The following is a 22,114-nucleotide window of genomic DNA, read 5'->3' as shown; positions in this document are numbered from 1 at the left end:
AAAAGGATTTTGGATTTAATGAAATTTGCATGCCCTGCCCTGCCCTCAACCAATTTTAGTAGAACTACATTCTTCCAATAGTCTTTTAAAAGCAGCGGCTTGAAGCCCCCCCCAAATGAAAAAGCCCCACCCCACCCCTCTGGCCCTGGGAGTGCTTTAGGGCAGGGAGTGTGGGCTCAGTGAGAACATGGCACACCATGAGATTTCTGGGAGCTCATGACCTCTGGGCCCCTGTTGGCACCCCCACTTCCAGAAATTAACATGGGGCACAAGCAATCCATCTGTGCAAGCCCAACTGAAGTGAGTGTCACCCCTGCTGCTCTGCCCCAGCTCCCACCCCTCTCAACGGGACTCCTGGCAGCTGGTGAACTGTTGGGCAGACTTTGCCCTCAAAGCACCACACTGGTTTGACTCCCACTCTGCTGCCACCGGTAACAGCATCCAATATCTGCTGCCTCTCACCTTGCTCATGGTAGGGCGGCCTCTGATGACTCCACTGAACTGGAGCCTTCTTGCAGGAAAAAAGTGAAGTGTGTATATCAGACATAGGCATAGTACGGAAGACAGGCATTTACGAGTCCTGAATAACCCAGAACACTGTTCACCTTGGCTCTTCTGAATGCTCTTCAGCTCATCTCAGAGAGGCAGCACCTCGGTATTTGCATTGGGCTTATCAACTTGCCCTTTCCAAAAAGGTTCACAGGACGGCTGGTGGGTGATTACTGGCCAACAGTTCAGGATCCTTCCCCAAATCCTTTCAATTGCATAAGGGCCTAACACTGCATTCCACCCAAGAGCAGGAAAGGCTGTTCCATGCGGAGTGCAGAGGGGTGATTAACCCTTTCTCCACCACCCACTGCATCTCCCACTCCCATGCTTTCCCTCCCACTGGGTTTCAAACGCCTCTTTGCCTCCCCAAGAGAAACACAGCTCTGCCCAGCTGATGGATTTACTGCTGAGGAACTGGACAATGGTCTTCTGAGAAGTGTTTTAATGCAGAACTTCATTTCCTGCAACTAGAAACAAAGGACTCGGCCATCAGTATTACCCAGGATATGCTGCAAAATGCACCTATGAAGTCCTCCTGAGATAAGGCCACAAAACTCATTTGCATTACAGCCCACACAGGAGTTTAGTGTGTGATTGGTGCTGCTCATCCATGCAAGCAGCCTACAGGTTCCACATTACATTGCTGGCATCACAATGTCACAGCCTGTATTTCCCTGTATTTAATATGAGTTTACTCTTTTCATGTAAAATCTGATAGGAACAGTTTAAAATTAGAAAAACCTAAGTACCCATTTGTGATATTCAAATGACCCCATTTGCAATATCCTCTGCCTGGAGGCAGCCCAGGATAGTTTTGTGGCAAGTGTCAGCAGCAACAAGAGATCTAAGGTTGTTCTCAAAATTCTGAACATCCCTGAGATCACGGTGAGCCAGCTAATATCTCCAAACTGCAAGCTCTAAATGGCAACCTGGAGTATCACTGGGTGTGCCAGGGGCCTTAAAGTGGTGCCTCTGCAGAGCTCCACTGCACCATCATGTGAGCTGGGTATGTTTAGCCTGGAGAAGAGGAGACTGAGAGATGAAAGGACAGCCATCTTCAAATAACAAAAGGAAGATGGAACACACTTGTTTTCTGCTGCTCCAGAGTGCAAACCTCAAACCAAAGGATTCAAGTGACAAAAAAGGAGATTCTGACTAAACATTAGGAAAGACTTTGTGATGGCAAGAGCTGTTTGACAGTGGAATTTATCTGAAGAACTGGAGGCAGAGAATATCCTAAAAGCACCCAAATGCTCTGTCTGCCTCCTTATCCCCACCCTGCAAACCTGTACACATTACTTCAAGCTGCAACGTGAAGTCAAGTTATGTCTCATTCTCTCCATGGGTTAGTGTGATTAGTAACCAACAAAAGCCCCACTGAAATGAAGGGGAAATATGCAAGAAGCCCCCTCCTCTTCTTGGCCAGTTCCAGTTCAGTTCAGTGGCTCTTGTGTTTCTGGTCAAGCATGTCCAAAGGTTTTTAAGTTGCTGAGTTAGCTGTTAATTAAACATCTGGCAGCGCGTGAGCATGTTACTTACTGGAAATGCAATGCATACTGTTTTGGGGTTCAGATGGGACAGGGTCCAGTGGGATGGTTATGACAGAGGGAGTGGGAAGCTTGGGCTGGGAGAAAAGGGGAAAGAGAGACAGTGAACAACTCCAGTGGTGCTGACAGGGCAAACACAACACTCAACCCAAAGGAAAACACATACAATCTGAGTACGGTATTTGGAACACATCACATCCTCAGATTCATATTAGAAGCTGGGCAGAAAATCAGCCAAGTTACCATGACTTGTCCAAAGCACTTCTCATAATAAGTTAAAACTCTTTCACAGGGACTGTAGTAATGTTGTTTCAGTTTGAAAACTTTGGTCACTCAAAAACAAAGTAAAAAACCCCTCAATTTAAAAGTAAGAACAAAGTAAGAACAAACTTCATAAGAAATTCATTGCTGGGGCACTGAATTGTCATAATGTGTATTAAATTGTTGAATTGCTGATACTGTATATTTAAATAACCAAACCATTTTTTGAGAGAGAAAGGCATTTTCATGAATGCAATGGGCTGGCGAATTATTCTTTCTTTTACAAAAAATTAAATTGCATACATTGAAACATACTAGATCTACATCAGTTCTTTGATCTTCCATTGCTTTGGTTTCTGGTGCTTAAGAACATCAGAAGAGCCTGCTGGGTCAGGCCAAACTGGGCCCATCTAGTCCAGCATCCTGTTCTCACAGCAGCCAGCCCCATACTTGTGGGAAACCCGAAAACAGGACCTGAGCACAAGAGCAACTCTCCCCTAATGTGGTTTCCTGCAACTGCCGCAGTTGTGGAGGCAGAGCAGAGCCATCTTGGCTAGTAACCATTGATAGCCCTTTCCTCCTCCAGGAATTTGTCTAATCTTCTTTTAAAGCCATCCAAGTCGGTGGCCATCCCTGCCTCCCATAGGAGCAAGTTCCATGATTTAGCTCTGCACTGAGTGAAGAAGCGTGTGGAAACACTATATATGCGGCAATGGATCTCAAATGGTCCAAAGAGGTAGGCACTCCGTGATGCTTCTTTTCAGAGAAGAACTGCTCCTTACGTTGACTCTAATGAGTGCCAATGCAGACCATTTAATGCAGGGGTCAGCAAACATATTCAGCCGTGGGCTGGTCCACTGTCCCTCAGACCTTGTGGGGGCTGGACTACATTTTGGAAAAAAATATGAACAAATCCCTATGCCCCACAAATAACCTAGAGATGCATTTTAAATAAAAGGACACATTCTACTCATGTAAAAACACGCTGATTCCTGGACCATCCGCAGGCCGGATTTAGAAGGCGATGGGGCCAGATCCGATCCCCAGGCCTTAGTTTGCCTACCCATGATTTAATGGGTCTGGCTGGCAAGAAAGAAACACATGTCCCACCACACTGCCCCCAAGCGTCACGGACACACCTCGTCACTGCTATCATCCTCCCCTTTGTTGCCTTTCTTCTTTTTCTTCTTCTTGTCATCCTCCTTCTTCTTATCCTTTTCAGGGATGATGTTATCAATCCATGCGAGGTCATGTTGGGAAAAGATAAGGTCTAGCATCTTCCGGACTAAAATCAAGGCTAAAATCTAAAAGGAGAGAGAGAAAGAGAAAGAGAAAGGAAAACAAAACCCCACAAAGACAAGGCTCAAATAATCCAGCATGAAGACTATGAGTTGTTTAGAATTCAAGTACCCAAAGTGCAATGAATGAGATCAAATTTCAGTGGGTTACAGGTTGATTCCTTGCGGGGGCTGATTCTGTGGCAGACCTGGGTTGGTGTAGAAGCAGCAGCAAGAGGAGAACTCCTGGCTATGATACTGGCAGGCCAAATTCTTAGCAGGGGATGCAGTTTGGAGTGGGAGGTCATTCATGTTTTTTACTCCTTGCCCAAAATTTCACATGCGGAAGGCACAGAAAGGCTGGTTTTGGGCCTGGCGCTTTCCAACTCTTAGGTGGAACCATTTTTCTTTTGCACCCTGACTCAGACAAAGAGATGGTCTATAGATTAACTGCTTCCCATCCCATAGAAACAGAAATATATTTCTCTCTCTGGACAGAAGTTGGCATTCACTGCTTAATTTCATCCAACAACCTGGAGCCCTGGTTTGGTATACAACTCCCACCAGTGCTGGCTGGGGCTGCTGGGAGTTGTAGTCCAAGACATATGAAGGGCACCAGGCTGGGGAAAGTTGCTTTCTTTTTTATGCAATATTTTTTATTGGTTTTATAAATGAACACAAACTGTAAAAACAAAAAACAAAACCCAAATCTATATAAAGAGATTCTCCGAATCTCAAGACTTCACCCCATCCCCTCCATGGGGTCTCATTTTAGACATCTACAACTGCATATTCAGCCTTACTCCAATTTTTATATCAAACCATATTGTCCATAATATTTTTACGCTACAAGTGAGTCAAAATCCTGGGAAAGTTGCTTTCTTTAGTAACAAAGGAGCTCTGAAGAAGATACATTTTGGGCACCAGATCATTGGCTTTGTGGGTGGATGTGCACAACTCAGAACCTTCTCCCAGTGGGCCCTAGAACAGGAGACAAGAGTGACCACAGCTGCCTACCATCACAGGGAAGATTATGGCTGCCACAGTGGATTTCAGGATCCAGAGGACAGCCAGGCAGACAATCTGAACCATGGTGAACAGGTGGATTCGCCGCAGAGGGACATGCCTGAGGTAGACGTAGTCAGGCTGGTGTTTGGCTGGCATCAGGAAGAGCTTGCAGCGATCCCAAAACTGTTGGGGGAAATGGAAGGATTAGTTCTGGGGAGGTGGCCAGTGATGAGGAATGGCAAAGATGTTGAAGCAATCATTGAAGGTTTTGTTAAATGCCAACAATGTACAGTGGAACCTCGGGTTACGTACCGTCCTCCTTCAGGTAATGAGCTCTGCTAACCCAGAAGTAGATGCCCCTAGTTGCAAACTTTGCCCTGGGATGTGAGCGGAAGTCGTGTGCCAGCGGTGTGGCAGCAGTGGGAGGCCCCATTAGCGAAAGTGTGCCTCATGTTAAAAATGGTTTCAGCTTAAGAACGGACCTCCAGAATGAATTAAGTTCGTAACCGGAGGTACCACTATACAAGGATCTGTGCTAAGCACAGAATTTTAGAAAGTCCATTTTCTGTGGGCTGTTGTTAGGGTGACTCAGATGCAGGTCAGCACTCAAATGCAGAAATGAGCAGGAAGTTTAATTCTTTATTCAAGGAAACAGTAAAGAACGCAGGGAACCCTCAAGGCAGGACCAGCCTCCATAGCACAGTTGTCAGGACTGACGGTTCCTGCTTCCTGCTTCCACCTAAAACCACTCTTCCTCCAGAGGCCACCAACACAGACGTAAGCTATGGTGGGAGGGAACTTTGCCCGCTTGGCCTTTTCAGGAATAGGCAGAAGCTGTGTAAGGTAAAGGTAAAGGTACCTCTGCCCATACGGGCCAGTCTTGCCAGACTCTAGGGTTGTGTGCTCATCTCACTCTATAGGCCGGGAGCCAGCGCTGTTCGCAGACACTTCCGGGTCACGTGGCCAGCGTGACAAGTTGCCTCTGGCGAGCCAGCGCAGCACACGGAACGCCATTTACCTTTCCGCTGGTAAGTGGTCCCTATTTATCTACTTGCACCCGGGGGTGCTTTCGAACTGCTAGGTTGGCAGGCATGGGACCGAATGACGGGAGCTCACCTCGCCGCGGGGATTTGAACCGCCGACCATACGATCGGCAAGTCCTAGGCGCTGAGGTTTTACCCACAGTGCCACCCGCGTCCCTTCATCTCCATGGCTGGCAACTGCCTTCTTCCTCCCCGACTCCTTTCCGACATTGTAATATACCACCATATCACGATGTTTAGCTGGCTGTATATTACTATGTTGGAAAGCAGATATCGCCCAGCCCTAATGCATTGCTCTTCATGTTCTTGGAGGTAACGGGGCAAGACAGGCAAGCTCCTGGGAACTTCCCATGCAGAGTCTGAACCGCTGTCTGCCCTTGACTCTTCCCTCTCACTCATGCCTGTTGTTTCTTCAGCAGCCCACCATCCTTCCTCTCCTTTGTCTTCTGACTGTCCTCAGTGTCCCACCACCATCCCCAGAGCTTGTACCTTTGTCCTCTGAGGCTTCCCTAGGGCATTTGCCAGCTGGTGCCTCCCCCCACTCCTCACCATCCAGCCGGTCCCTGACAGCTTGGCAGTGGGGCTGGCATCTATAGATGGAGCAGCCAGGCACCTGCACCTCAGCTGCAGCCTCACGGACAAGGATCCCCTGGGCTTGGTGCAGTAAGGAGATGGGTTCCCTGAAGCAGGTGGGCCTGTGGCTGGTGCCTTGCCCATGGGACCTCCCAAAACTCTGCAGAAATGTAGCCTACACTTTTCTGAGCAAACTATGCCATTGCTAAGTAGAAACCTGGCCACTTACGCAATAACCTGAGTGGGTAGATAAAGGTGTTGATTGCCAAAATCATTATGAAGTTGCCAGAACAATTCATGTTCTTACCTGGATGCCATTAAGCGAGGCCACTCCCATGTAGAGGAAGACTCCATACAGGACAGGCATTGGGATGTACTATGGAGAGAGAGAGAGAGAGAGAGAGAGAGAGAGAGAGAGAGAGAGAGAGAGAGAGAGAGAGAAGGCAGGTGAGGCCTCCTCTTTATCAGACATTTCCACAAATGCTTTTGCAAGGGCTGCTATGGCATGTTCCCTTGATTAATCTGCCTTTAAAATGATGAATCACTGAAGGCTGCAACACTATGAATGCTCACTTGTGAGTAAGATCTTTTAAACATGGCAGGATTTATATCTGAGCAAATATATATAGGGCTGAACTGAAATTAATCTGATGTAGATGTTGAGATTGGACCAAAGCTTTGAATAAAAATAAGAAACCACATGCTAAACCTATGCTGAAGATGATGACAAAAATCTCTGGAATGTGTTACCTTTAGAATAGGAGCCAGGAAGACAGATATCCCAGTCAGAACAAAGACAATGATTCCCGTGATTCTCTGCTCCCTGAAAAAGAACAGAAGCAGTAAAATTGAGGTTTCAACTGTTACCACCTTCTCTGTTTGTGGTTCACCATAATCTACAGCACAGCCCCATGAATGTTGACTTGGACAGCATTCAGTGGAGCTTACCTCCAGGTAAGTGTGCACAGGATACAGCCTAAAATTATTGCGAGGCTCTACTAGAGGTCATTACTGTGCATGGATCGGTTCCTCCCAAGCCTAGCATAAGTACTGTTAAGAGTGTCTGTTGGTGTATGGCTGAGAAATGATCTACAAATTTAGTAAGAAACAAACAAGCAAACAAACATTGTTGTACTGTTGACTCGAATGGCAGAACTGCATAGGATTCTGATTACATTATGCTGATGGCAGGCCAGTTTTAGTGGCTGCTGGCATAACAGGACCACTGAACTTAGATCTAAGCAAGGTGAACAGGAGGCAGCCAGAAACAGAGTCTGGTGAACTGCAAGATGTGTAACAGGCCTGCTATAATAATATGTCCCCCAAAACCCTCATGGTCAAGGAGGAACTTACGTAGAGCACTGTTACATTGTGCTTCTATTCACAAACTGCCCTTTACAGGTGAGTTCAAGGAACCCTCACCTCACTCCCAGGAACTGAGGCTGCTCTCCTGGTGCACTGGTCTCTGTCTCCATCTTTAAGCTGTCAATGTGTGCGATGGAAATGACTGTGGCTGCTACATACCATGGTAGCCCCATGAATGAACAGACCGCCATGAGGATGCCCACCCAAAAGAGGTCCAGATGATAGCCTGCAGCTTTCTGAAACAAAAGGACACACTGTTTTCATAGAAGGAAATGGATTCTACCCCTTTAGCCAAGTAAGCTCTCAATATAACCAACACATTTAAACTAGGATTTGTGGAGGATGCTGGGACCCTAAGGCTAAGCATTTGTAACAACTTATCTGTTTGGAAAACTAGAGAAATCAAAGATTAAGGCACAGCCAGAAGTATGGTCAGGTATAACAATGGGCCGGTGGAAAAAAGAGCTGCGATAACTCCTGTCTGCTTCAAAGTGGCAGATAATCTCCAGGTAAAGCTGGGAACAATACACAGGACACACAAAAGGGAATGCCAGACCCAACCTCTAAAGGGTCAGCTAAGCCACAAAATTGGGCTGGAGCAAAAGAAAATGTATGGATTGCTATTAAAATTGATATAAAACAGAATTCAATTTAAAGATACATAAACAATGAATGAAATTTCTAAAATGCAATAATTATAAGGTAAAACGTAAAGCTAAAGGACCCTTGGACAGTTAAGTCCAGTCAAAGGCGACTATGGGGTTGCAGTGCTCATCTCGCTTTCAGGCCGAGGGAGCCAGCATTTGTCCACAGATAGTTTTCCGGGTTATGTGGCCTGCAAGACTAAACCACTTCTGGTGCAACTGAACACCGTGATGGAAACCTGAGCACACGGAAATGCCATTTACCTTCCCACCACAGCAATATCTACTTGCACTGGCACGCTTTCGAACTGCTAGGTTGGCAGAAGCTGGGACAGAACGAGAGCTCACTCCGTCACAGGGATCTGAACCACCGACCTGATTGGCAAGTCCAAGAGGCTCAGTAGTTTAGACCACAGTGCCACCCATGTCCGTAATAATTATAAACACAGCAATGATAACATGAATGCTGCAGGCCACGGGCACTTCAACCCACAAGGGGTCTCCCTCAGCAGCCAATAAATAAAGAAATTACAGAGTTGTTGCCAGAAGTAAACATTTGACTGATCTAAACAGATACGGTGAGCTGACCAATTGTTCCACCAAATAATTTTGCATGCATGGGAAGCCTGGAGATGAATGGATTGATAGAGAACAGGAATTTTTCTACTGCCCAATCATGTATATTTTGAGGGTATTCTCCAGGGTTCTGAATATCAACTGTCACCACCCACACATATTCATCCTGGGTTGTATTTTAGAAATTTCATTCATTTTTTAAATGTATGTTTATATTTTCAGATTAACTTTCAGATTAAAGTTGAATTCTATGTTATATAAATCTTAGCAGCATACACATCCTTTTGCTCACACCCAGTTTTCTGTCAGCGGTGGGAAAGATTCCTGTGTGAGTCTTTATGCAAGCTTGCGGATAAATGATCAAAGAGATTAATAGAAGGGGAAATGTTTCCCTGGAGCCAATGGGATTACTGAGAGGGGCCTTAAGAGCCAAGGGGTGCTGGAGGTCTAAATGACTATCAGACTTTGAAAAATTGGCATCACTGGATCAATCCATCAATGTTGTTGCATAGTTTTAATTGGATTTTGCATAACTTCACAATTAATTGTAAGGGAAGATTATTCATTGCATTTATATCTCACCTTTTCTTCAATGAGCTCAAGGTGGTACACATGGTTTTGTTAGGAGTGTCCTACTCATGTGTAGGACCCTGGCAGAGACACATGCTCAACTGGCATGTTCTCTCCCTCCTGGTCGATTGTTTGGGAGCTTCAAAAGCTTCTTCCAACCTGAACATCACAGCGCCTGATGCCAAAAGGCATTAGCACACTTAGGGATCCGCAGCGTATTCACAGTTTGCGTAACAGAACCAATAGAACAGCATTTTGGCTAATCTACTTTATTTACATATAATGCACTTGGAGTATTCTGCTTTAGCTCTTTCCTCTTTCTCATCAGACAGCAAAGAGAGAAAGAACAAAGGACAATAGTCCCACTTCACGGAACACAGTGATACCAAAACATCCTGTCTCCATCACTTCCCACACTGTGGAATGAAAACATACACCGTCATGCGATAGACAACAATCCCATGACTGCAGACACGGGGAATGTATCTCCAACAGGTTTTCCCCCTGCCCATTTAGTCCCCCTGACAACCCTGTGAGGTAGGTTAGGCTGAGAGGCAGTCACTGGCCTCGAAGGTCATCCAGTGATTTATAGGACGGCCGAGCGGGAATTCAAACCCTGGTCCGGCACTCTTAACACCACACTGACAACTTCTACTTCTAGACTCCGTGAAGATTCCTAGGATAGTGAGACTCTTATTCTCATGGCCATAGGTTCAAGCCTCACATTGGGCAAAAGAATCCTGCCTTACAGGGGGTTGGACATTACAGGGGGTCCCTTCCAGCTCTACAGTTCTTTGAATCTATGAATTTATTATCTTTCTTAGTCGGTTGTGCAAACTGCTGTTCTGAATAATGATTTTTACAGGGTAGAAGGGAATGGAGATGAGTTTATGGATCCAAGGGGGCAGTGGCCCCCAAATATTTGGGAGCCACTGGTATAGGCAACACTGAGCCAGATGGAGAAATGGTCTGACTTTGGATAAGGCAAAGTTCTATGTTCCTGGCCTTGTATACTGATCCTATCCCTTTCCTTTTCCAAGTGAGTGGGCCTCTGAACTCCATGCCCACCAGGGCTCCATCATCAATGCCTTCTTCCAGGTTTCACAGCAGACAGTTTTCTCTCTCTCGGTGGGTTCAGTATTGGTGAACACCCAAGTTGCAAGGCAAGGAAAGGAAAGCATACCCGGAGCTTGTGCTCCTTCCTGTTCACTATGACGGCTGTAATTTGCTGGTCCATGAAGATCAGGATGGTGACCAAGAGAGCGGGGAGCGCGCTGGCCAAGTAGATCCACCAGGGATTCTTGCCAAATGGGAACACAAACCATCCACGGTCTAAGCGAGTGGGCTGTAAATGCAGTTCAAGGGTAGAAGGTTACCTATCACCACATTACGAGTATGGCACACAAGACTGGCGGCAGGAGCCCTACATTTCTTGTATGCTGCCTCACAGCACAGGCCTGCCTTGTGTGGGAAGGCGATTTCTCTCTCACTTCAGATTTCAAGCATCAAAAGTGCTCAAATGGAAAGCAGAAATGTAGCTGGATAGGGGGAGCCCAAGAGACATGATATGGTGGTGGGATGGAGGGGCTGTTAGATGGCCCATGCAGGCCTATACAATATCTTAAGACATATTGAAACAAACAATAAGAAAGGTTGAAATGAATTGATTACTTCAGAGCAAAATTATCAGGGGTAAGGTGGAGGCACCGGGGCTTTGGGCATGGGCAAGAAAATACTTGATTTGCACAAATTAAGTGAACCAAAAACACAGCTGTCCCTGGAAATTCTTCTTTTTCTGAATTCAGCAGTGCAGTTCTCCAACCAAATAACATGCACAGAAATATACATATTAGGGGAAAGTGTGGACAGAAAGGCAGGTAGCCGAGAAAACAGAATAAAGGTATGTATTATGCTAGGGGAATGTGTATACTGGGCAAGATTGCATTAAAATGTGTGTATGAAATGAAATAGGAATGCAGACAATTTTTAATGAGGACTTCTTCCAAAATGGAAATTGATGTGGAAATGTGAAGAACTAAATTTAACGTTAGAAAAATGGAACCACAAAGAAACAAAATTGACTAATTCATCCAGTTCTAATTGGGGCAAGTTGGCGTTTTGATCCGATCTACCTCTATGATGGTCTCATTCATTGATTTTACCTTGAAATCTGTAGGCACTTGTAGTTTTGGAGTATTCAGTCCAAAAAGACAATCAAGACCAACAAACATTAGTATGGACATGAAGATAGAGAAATCACTAATAAGCTTTCGGAGCTAGAAAAGGAGCAACGGGAGAGGAGACATACCAGAAAGAAAGCAGAAAGTGGCCGTGTTAGAACATTCAATAAGAGAGAAAGAAAAGATTTCAGTTAAGAAATTGTTTTAAAACAAAAACAAAAAATTCTTATTCTACTTTGAAGGGAGAGAGAACAATCATTTATGGATATTAGTTACAATACATTTTCCAGCATACTGGGGTCCAGATCATTCTGCCCTCCCCCATCCCTTTCAAGCACAACTTGCTTTGCAGGCTCCGGGTTCAGCTTTCTCTGAGACACTGAAAATCCTACATGAAACTCTCAGTCCTTGATCTTTCAAATCTGACACCCCTCCCCTCTTGCCTTCTGTTCTGCATGTGCACTAGCCCACTGGTGTCCCTCTTGGCTTGGTGCCATGTGCTGCCCTAAATCTGCCTCTGGCTTGAGGTTACCCCATTCCTGAGATATACCAGTTCACTTTGACGGTTGGTTGTTGTTCAAGTAACTGGCCAGCCACACACAAAGCAGTAACGAAACCTTGAGGCTACACAGATAAGTTTTTGGAAGCAAGCAAGCAAAGGGGTGGAGCAGAGGGGCGTTAGGAGATAAGAGCACATCAAAACCCACAAGGGAATCCGAACCTTAATTATACTGGGCACATGCAATTTGGGAGTATCCAGTCCCAGACCGGCATCTATTCCACAGAAGAACAGGATGGAGAAGACAATGGAAAAATCAGCAATCAGGGCCCTGACCTAAAAAAAGAGGAGACAGGGTTTGGAAGGAAAAGGCAAATAAAGTGGAGTGATGACACAGAGGGACCCTTGGCATCATTTTTGCTGCCATGCAGGTAAGCAGGAAGGGGAGCCATCTGCAGGTTTGCAGCTTCTGAGAGCTAGATGAGCAGACACACAGAGGTTTCAAGCTCAGGCTGGTTCACACCTCATTTTATTTCAGTTTCACACCCGTTTGGCTCAGAAGAAATCATTGACTTTTTTCTGTATAAATGCGCCTTCTTTTAGAGTTGGAAGTGCTTTTTCTTACTAAATTTGTGCAACTGTTTTAAACTGTTTGTAGCCCTGCTTAGGGTGAAGGGCAGGCAAATAGATAAAAATAAAAATAAAAATACAATTGTACCCACTTTGATCTAGTTGGGGGGAGTGTTGGATAGAACTGATTAACATGTAGCCTCTAGATCTTTGGGGGACCCAAAATGTTTTCCTCCTAATGAGACTCTTAATCTCTGGGTCATGGGTTAGAGCCCCATGTTGGGCAAAAGGATTCCTGCACTGGACCCTCCGGATCCCTTCCAACTCTACACTTCTATGATCAATTGCCCCCCTCCCAGACGTCTGTGCCCCCTTGCAGAGCTCACTGCTGGGTTCAGGCCTGGATGCATGTCACTTTCCTGATAGTACTTCCAGCGGATCAACTTGCATTTTCTGATTGAAAAGTTTTGCTTTTGGAGTATAGAGCTGTCTTCCCCAACTTGTTGCCCTCCAGATGTTTTGGATTACTATTCCCATCAGCTTCCAGCCATCTTATCAGTGTTATCTGGGGCTGATGGAAGTTGTAGTCCAATACACTGGAGGGCACCAGGTTGGGGAAGGCTAGTTGAGAGGATCTGTGGTTTTACTTACCTTTGTAGGAAAGTAGCGACTGAACTTGAATTTCTTCAGAGTCAAAGTCATGGAATAAGTCCCAAAGAAGAGAATGAAAGACATGAGGGCCAGGTCAGGGACGAATTTGCAGGACTTCCCCACCAGACTTCCTCCATATTTCAGACATTCCTTTTTGCTCAGCTGGGTCCAGTCCAGAGCTGTTACATTAATAGGATTGTACTTGAAAGAGGGAAGAAAACAAACCACAATATTTTTAGGATGTTAAACAATAATTTGTTTTCATTGTCAAGTAAAATGCTGTTGGTCTTAAAAGGCACAAATCTCTTGAATTTAGAAGATTAACAATGTTCCTAATTGCTGTCCTGTCTGAAAAGCATCGGGGAAAGTGTAGAGTATATACTAGAAAATGAAATAGTAGTAGTAGCAGCAGAATTGACTGGTAATACAGTTTTTCAAGGTTGCACAAAGCTCTTTTGAAATTTTTGTTTTGCTTTGTACGGTGTTTTAATTCTTATTTATTTTATTTTACATTTCTTACTGGATTCTTTTAACTTCATAATAAAGTCTTGAAAATTGAAGAAAAGTTATTTTGAAGATTATCACAATTAACATTCACACCCTCTTCAACAAGTTTGACCTATCTAAAAATATTTTGGATTGCTCTGATTTATATGAGCAATCATGCTCCACTCCTTTGCCATTTGCAATCAATGAAACAACACAACCAAATCCCATGGAAAAAAGCAGCTACAGGGTTCGAAGGAAGATAAAGAGTGAAGAATCCACTCAAGCAATGCAAAATACCCACTGGGTGGCAGCAGTCATCGTTGTTCAACTGGGTACCTAGAAATGTTGGTTGATTCACAGCAGAGTTCTATGATTTACACAACTTCTCAGGTGTGCTCAAGGGAGTTTGCTCCTGTGCTTGCCTCTGGCTACCTGGCGTGTTTGTACTTGTTGGGAAATTTTAATTATGCCATCCTAGCTGGGGCTGATGAGCATTGTAGTCTAAAACATCTGGGGAGCAGGGACTTAATCAAATCTTTTTTCCTCAGCCTAATCTACATGCTTTGTAGATTCACCTTGATATAAAAAAGGTAAAGGTAAAGGACCCCTGACAGTTAATTCTAGTCGCAGATGACTCTGGGGTTGCAGCACTCATCTCGCTTTATAGGCCGAGGGAGCCGGTGTTTGTCTGCAGACAGTTTTTCCGAGGCATGTGGCAAGCATGACTAAGCCGCTTCTGGTGCAATGGAATGCCAAAACCAGAGCAGTGCACAGAAACACCATTTACCTTACCCTTCCCTATTTATCTACTTGCACTTTGATTTGCTTTCAAAATGCTAGATTGGCAGGAACTGGGGCTGATCAACGGGAGCTCACCCTGTCGCAGGGATTTGAACTGATCAGGAAGCCCAAGAGGCTCAGTGGTTTAGACCACAGCGCCACTCGGATCCCTCACCCTGATACAGGGTGCAATTAATCTAATATAGAATATGCATGTTTGTTTTGCTGTGTCAGGGCTGTTCCCAATGTCTTGCTTGTCCTTTGAAAACACTGGTCAGAAAGTGAAAAGGAAATGGCTGAATTCTCCCTTCTTTTATTTGTTTACTTCTTAATAGATTTCTTTACTGCCCTTCACCAAAAATGGCTGCAGGGGCCATAAATAAGATTTTTAAAAAAGACAATAAGCAAAACATTAACATGTTTCTCATAAATTACATTAAAATGTACCGTATTTTTTGCTCTATAAGACTCACTTTTCCCCTCCTAAAAAGTAAGCGGAAATGTGTGTGCATCTTATGGAGCGAATGCAGGCTGCGCAGCTATCCCAGAAGCCAGAACAGCAAGGGGGATTGCTGCTTTCACTGTGCAGCGATCCCTCTTGCTGTTCTGGCTTCTGAGATTCAGAATATTTTTTTCTTGTTTTCCTCCTCCAAAAACTAGGTGCGTCTTGTGGTCTGGTGTGTCTTATAGAGCAAAAAATATGGTAATTAGCAGCATCATTCAAATGACGAACCATCAGCCTCTGAAAGCCTGACCAAAAAAGGTATGTCTTCACTTGGCATTCAGAAGAATTATAGAATCATAGAATCGTAAAGTTGGAAGGGACCTGAAGGGTCATCTAGTCCAACCCCCTGCAATGCAGGAATCTCAGCTAAAGCATCCATGGCAGAATATAAGCATGGGATAAAGATGCACCCCAGCAGGGAGGCCATTCAATGGGCACAGAGCCACCACGGAAAAGGCTCTTCTGCCCTGTCTCGCACTAGAGCACCTCCTTTGACACAGAGACCACCGAGAAGCCTGCTCCTCTGATCTTAGTGCCTGAGCAGGTCAATGCAAGACTTGAATGTCAACAGAAACAGACTGAACTTGGCCTGGTTATTGCTGAGATGTCAGAAAAGAAAGTTTTATAAATGCAATCAAAGAGTTCTATCTTCATGGGAGTAGCCCCGATTCCACTGGCTTTATCTAATTTTGCCTACTCTATGGAGTTAGGTAAAACATGTAAGCAAATATGCAAGCAGGAGTTATTATATATGGGAGGAGAGGAGGAGTAGAAAATAAATCCCAGCTACTTACCACAGAAATGTTAGTGTTGTTTGGGGCCAGTGGAACTGAAGCATTGAACAATGTTGTATTCACTGCAGAAAAGGAGTTAGTTAAGATTTTAAAAATATATATTTTAAAGAAAAAGTCTCACTCCAGATAGGAAATCTTGCTTATCATTGTTATCTCCACTGGCTTAAACTGTTTCGAATAATCACTATTTTATAGGCAAAGCAGAAGCACAATCCGTATTCAGTTACAAATTCGAGGGTGGGATCCAGAATCTCCAGTCAGTTGCATGATGAGGCATGAAGCTTGAAACATTGACAAAACTCTGACCAAATTTGGAGATGCAATTACAGATTCTTGTTGGTGGGTTATCAAGGAAATGCCTTTCTGCCTGAATGAGGTTTGGCAACTTGGAGGACAAACGCCCTGGTTCTAACTCCAGCAGAAACTTCTCCCCGATTAACATAATGTGTGGCTTTCCAATTTGGCTTCAGGGGTGACTTTAAAAAGCCAAATTAGATGCCTCCCAGATACCCAAGGTGTCTTTTGGCGCATATTGAAACAGTTGACCTTATATAATAGCTACAGGGTATCAAGGCTGTTCAAGAGACTGCATGGCTGAGAGGCAATGGTCCAATTCAGATCAACCCGGAGGATAGGATCTACAACTGCACGGAAAACTCTCCCTCTTGGAAGAAAGAGGCAGTGACTGATCCTTATTTGATCCCATATTTGTTTCCAGACATCTTGGCTGCCAAGCAAGGCTGTCTACAAAAATGCAACTATCTCAAAAATAAAGAGCTATTTACAACAGAGAGCCAGTGTAATGTGATGGTGATATTGCTGAGCCTTCACCTACCTGGTGCCATGCTAGCTGGAGCTGGTGGGAATTATAGCCGAAAACATCTGGAGGGAACCAGACTGTTTAGTTCTAATCCCAACTCAACCAAGATGCTCACTGGATAATCTTGGGCCAGTCTTGATTTCCCAGTAAGCTGCTAAGTTGAGGTGTGGGGTGCCACACATGTTGGCAAACTATTTGAAGCCCAGCCCATCAGAACACACACAATCACATTTTGAGAAGTTGCAGTTCAAAACAGACAAGATACTCACCTGTTATGAGAAGGGAGAAAGTGGCAGGAAGAACTGACCAGATGACTTGTTCATAATCAAGACTTATAACTTATTTTTTTTAATTAAAAAAATACCACATAAATATGACTTTTGTACTTTGCTAGGTAGCATTCTTTGGTACAAACCTTTAATATTCTGCAATTATTGTCCCAAGACAAGAGATGGAGTAGAAATTTGTTTTTGTTTACATTCTGACGCAAACTCACCTAACTCACACTTCCCAAACTAGCTTGCAAACTGAAACAGTTCACAATGCAAATTTTGGAATGCAGCTTGCAAAAAAAAGGGCATAAAAAGCTTATGTTAACAGAAGGTGCATGTACACATTAGTGAAAGGAACCTTATAAAAAGAAAAAGAAAAAATTGGGCAAAATTGTGTACAAAAATGTCTATGTTTAGGAGAAAAGTGCATGAAAATGCATATAATTTTCTTCTGTAGTTTTTTATTGTAAAATGATGCAGAAATAGGAACGGAACTTAAGACTGGAAGCAGGAGAAACCGAATTTAACAGATCCCTCAATCCATACTGAAGGCCACCACTGTGGCAAATACAAATAGAAAACACCCCCCCTCCAAAATTTGTGGTCAGTGGGTAGCATCTTCTTCAGGAAGTATTCTTCATCTGCCATCCTGGATTCTCACTGCAAGAAAGAGGATTCTCTGGATCCTTTCCCACCCACCTTTTCCAGAAGAAAACAGAGAAAAAGCAGGCCACCTTTCAGGGAAAATATGAAGAGAAATTCCAAATAAGCAGCACTGAAACCAAAACAATCCTTATAATACTATTCCAGAATTTCATACCAAGGGATCTCAAAAGATGTGCTTTTGCCAATAGTAGTGAAGTCCAGAACAAGTCAGCATTATCCTTACAGATTTACAGGTGTGGTCTATCTGCTTCAGCTTGGTCAGGTAAACACTTGAGGTCAGTCACGGGTGGCTTGAAGGAGCTGTGTGGCCAATAAAGGCAGCAGGTTGACTCACCGACGTCTCCTTCATGGGACTCTCTCACCCCCACTGAGCTTATAGAGATCAGGCCTCAAGCAGCCAGGATCTCTTCTTGGAACGCCTCCTTGCTTTGGGGACCGCAAATATTTAATTCATCTCTGCTCAGGATTCCAGAATGATAATAGTGGGGGAAAGGAAAACATGTGGCTGAAAATAACTCTTATCAGCCTGAACAAGCCCCAACATGAGCAATTTTGTGCAGAAATGTGTGTTTGGTTTTGATCACTGGGTCAACTAAGCCAAGCTGTGGTTCTGCATTATCTCAGCGATAATGAATCTTCCCAGTGGAGGACAACGTTAAAGGAGTTAATGAAGGAGAAGTGATTGCTGGGTTAGAATCAGAGTTTTTGGTACTACTGTATTGGGTCATAACACTCGACTGCTGAAGAAAAGCAAAATAAGACCAAGCAGAGAACAGAGAAAATCACTGTTATTCATTCCAGATTCCTTTATGGGGTTACAACAAAGTTTCTCTCCACAACTGTCAGTTTTTTCCAGGACCAGACATATTTTGTGATTTCCAGTAGCTTAAAAAGTGATTGTTTCATTACCCAACTTAAAAGAATTCTGTAGCATTGGCTGTATTATTCTTATTCTTATTTAAATGGTTTGGATGAGAAGGCTCATGAAATGCTTTATGTAAGCTGTGTATATTCAGAACTAGTGATGAAAGTAATAATCAAAAACAAAAAAGGAACGAGTATCAAATATTAAATAATTTTAATATTTATAAAATGATACTCACTTGAGATTGAAAGCAGCCAAATAGATGTGTGCAGCAGAGACAAATATGGTACAAATCAGTTACAGTAATAAAAAATCATAACTAATGAAAAGAGAAAACAAAAAAAAAAGCACCAGAGGGCGATTATAGCAAGCACTCTCAGTATAAAGAGGAGAGAGATGTTTAATTCTGATACCATTTATGTAAAAACATAAAATAACAAAATTAAGCTGATCTGTGGAAGGACCATCAACAACATGCAAAATGCTAAAAAGAGAATGTACCAAATTATCCTACGGTGCAGACAAGACAATATCAGGGACCAAAAAGCTGGTCTCAACATGGTTCAGCATCCATTTCTGGTTTGCCCACAAGCTAACACAGAACTGAATCCCATCCATGGTTTCTGAATGACTGGAAATGGATCTGGACTTCCCACAGCTACCCTGTTGCTGTTGTTGTTGTTATGTTTACGGATAACATTACTACCCAGTTATCTGCAAACATCACCCCATTGTTGTTGTTGTTATGTTTGCAGATAACATTATTACCCAGTTATCTGCAAACATCATTCTGTGTCCAGTTCTGGATAACACAATTTAAGAAGGATGTTGACAAGCTAGAATATGTGCAGAGGAGGGGAACCAAGAAGATCAAGGGTCTGGAAACTAAGCCTTACGAGGACCTTTTGAAGGAGCTGGGTATGTTTAGCCTGGAAAAGAGGAGACTGAGAGGAGATATGATAGCCACCTTCAAATATCTTAAGGGCTGTCACACGGAGGAGGGAGCATGCATGTTTTCTCCTGCTCTGGAGGGTAGGACTTGAACCAGTGGCTTCAAGTTACAAGAAAGGAGATTCCAACTAAACATTCGGGAAAACTTTCTGACAGTAAGAGTTGTTTGACAGTGGAATGGTCTCCCTTGTGGACTCTCCTTCCTTGGAGGTTTTTAAGTAGGGGTTGGACAGCCATCTGTCATGGATGCTTTGGTGTGATTCCTACTTTCAGGGGGTTGGAGTAATTGGCCCTTCCAACTGCATGATTCTATTTGGTACCTGGTAGTGCAGTCTGCATCAGGTTGCTTTGGCTCAGAAAAAAGCTTAGCTCTGCTCTGGTGCACACACAAACCTCTCGTGGATGTGGACTGCCCAACTCACCTCAATGGAAAAAGCAACAGTGCGCACACAGAGGACACCCATTAAGACCTGCTTCCCCCAATGGAAGTGTTTGGGGAAGTCCCTGGGCTCAGGTCAGAGCGGTCTCTGCACACATCAGAGGCCCTCTCCTAAGAAAACACTGAACTTACTGGAGACCTTGGCACTAAAATGGGAATTTTACCTTCACATTTGTGCCTTCAGTCAGGCATGGAAAGGAGACTGGCCAGTGTAGCTTTGGGTTTGTTTGTGGGAGAAGCAGGTCCAAATCTTAGTCATGAAGCTGACTAGGGAACCTCAGGCAAGCTCTCAGTTGGTTGCAGTAAGGGGACATTGCAATAAGAATGAATAATGAAGTGCTTTGTGCAACCTTCCCCAACCCGGTGCCCTCCAGATGCTTTGAACTACATCAGCCTCAGCATCCAGTGGCCGTGCTGGTTGGAGCTAAGGGGTACAGGAGTCAACTCCTAGGAGCTGAGGTCCCTTTGCCGCCATAAAATATTTGAGCCCCCCCTCCCCAGTTGATGGACATTGCCATTCAAATGGTATGTGGGCACCACTTTATGTGATTGATTATGCAGGATGGGGCTTCCCTGCCCCCCCCCCATTTTATTCATGTTGACATCCCTGCTAAGGGGAGTTGTAATCCATATCATCTGGAAGCCACCAGGGTAAAGAAGGCTGGCTTAGTGATACACAGAAGAAGTAGTTGAGATTGCTTCTGTGTATGGGGCTTAGAATCAGTAATACCTCTAGTGGCCAGAATGAACCTTGAGCATAAGGCTCTCTCCTTATATGCTCAGGAGATGTTGACTGCCAGGAGCAGCTTTGATCAGCTGCCGTTGATTCACCAGCCACAGGTCCTGCTCAGAGGATCTAAGCTCTTGTGCTGGTGACATCCAGACTGTATTGCTCTCTGTGTGTGGCTACCCTTAAAGGGTGACAGTTGGGAAACTTGGATAGCTGCAAAAAGCAGTCGCTAGAGTACTAGTAGGACAATGTCAAGCTCACAGTACACCTACCCTACAGCAGTTAACACTGGTTGACCATATGTTCCTGGGTTCAATTTAAGGTGCAACCATTGACCTGTAAAGCCCTAAGCACCCTGCGACCCAGTTACCTGGAGGTCCCCCTTCACCCTTAAGAATCCAAGTGAGTCGCTTTAAGATGATAATCTCAGCAGAGCAGAATTATGCTAAGTGCTAAGGAATAGGGTTTCTCCAAGAACATGCTCAGCCCAAGGATTTTTTATGAGTACCAGAACCAAGCTCACAAGTCCTTCAGTACAAAAATCCATGCCTGGTTTCCCCCACAAGCAGTATTTTTCAGCAATCTAAAGTGGGAAAGCTTTTAAATAATTGCTATAGACAACTGACAGTCAGAAATCCCTTTCTCATCTATGGCAGATCACCAAGAGATCTGCCAGTAGCTCCCAGTCTTCCTGATTTAGAGAGCAATCATAGGTATGGTTACTCAGTCAGAATCAAGTCACACTGAATTCAACAGGCCTTCCTTCCTTCCTCCCAAGTAAGTGTGTATAGGATTGCAGTTTTACTGGACCCTGGGGTAATATCGATAGATTTCACAGCCACCCAAGGGCCACCACAAACAGTTCCAACAACAAAGTAAAGTTTGTATCTAAAGTTCAAAAAACTAACACAGATGGTGGGGGGAGCTGTGTTGCCCAAGACCTGTGATGTCTCAGTTAATATTTGAACACATTCTATAGAGAATTTAGAACAGCAATGAACACTATCAGACTAGGGAATGCATAGGCCATGTGTCCTTCAGTGGGGGTGAAGGAAGGGAGATAAACCAGCCGTAGAAGAGTGACCCCAACAGAATAGGAGTAACTAACTGCAAATTCATTGCATGAAAATAATGTAGAGAGGAGAGTGTGACCTGACCCCCCCTCTCAAATGAATGTCTTTTCCTCCAGCTCAGGGTGGAGACAAGTAACTGAGATGTCCAAGTTGGAGCTAGAACACATATGAGGATGCAGCAACTTCAATAGTTCATTTTTTAACTGCAGAATTTCCATGTATTTTGTTCCAAATACCACTTCTTCTGAGAGTTAACGTTTTCTGCTGAATTATTATTATGCAGAGAACTCTGTTGCCCTTCAATATAATGAAGGTAAGTTTTGCACTTTTTGAGCAAATATATACTTGAGAAATGGCAAGTTTTGGTGCGGCTCAAATGGGCAGGTGCCCCCCAGGAGTGGAGATGAGGGAGAAACT

At 44.1% G+C, this 22,114-nt stretch overlaps 1 protein-coding gene across 3 annotated transcripts in view; it reads right to left on the bottom strand.

Annotated features, from left to right (window-relative positions):
• SLC4A5 (solute carrier family 4 member 5) overlaps positions 1-22,114 on the bottom strand; it is a 77,164-nt gene that overhangs the window by 4,371 nt on the left and 50,679 nt on the right. For all 3 annotated transcript variants that reach the window (XM_081921275.1, XM_081921277.1, XM_081921276.1), the window contains 9 exons: positions 15,882-15,943; positions 13,314-13,514; positions 12,315-12,428; positions 10,597-10,758; positions 7,681-7,859; positions 7,009-7,081; positions 6,566-6,634; positions 4,652-4,825; positions 3,497-3,661 (listed from right to left, as the gene is read on the bottom strand). In XM_081921275.1, coding sequence (XP_081777401.1) covers positions 3,497-3,661; positions 4,652-4,825; positions 6,566-6,634; positions 7,009-7,081; positions 7,681-7,859; positions 10,597-10,758; positions 12,315-12,428; positions 13,314-13,514; positions 15,882-15,943 — 1,199 coding nt within the window. The remainder of the gene's footprint in view (positions 1-3,496; positions 3,662-4,651; positions 4,826-6,565; positions 6,635-7,008; positions 7,082-7,680; positions 7,860-10,596; positions 10,759-12,314; positions 12,429-13,313; positions 13,515-15,881; positions 15,944-22,114) is intronic.

This window comes from Podarcis melisellensis, assembly GCF_964234715.1.
Source record: "Podarcis melisellensis genome assembly, chromosome: 8".
In the NCBI taxonomy this organism is placed as follows: domain Eukaryota; kingdom Metazoa; phylum Chordata; class Lepidosauria; order Squamata; family Lacertidae; genus Podarcis; species Podarcis melisellensis.
Note: the sequence above shows the minus strand (reverse complement) of the source record. Positions and strands in the feature narration are given on the sequence as shown.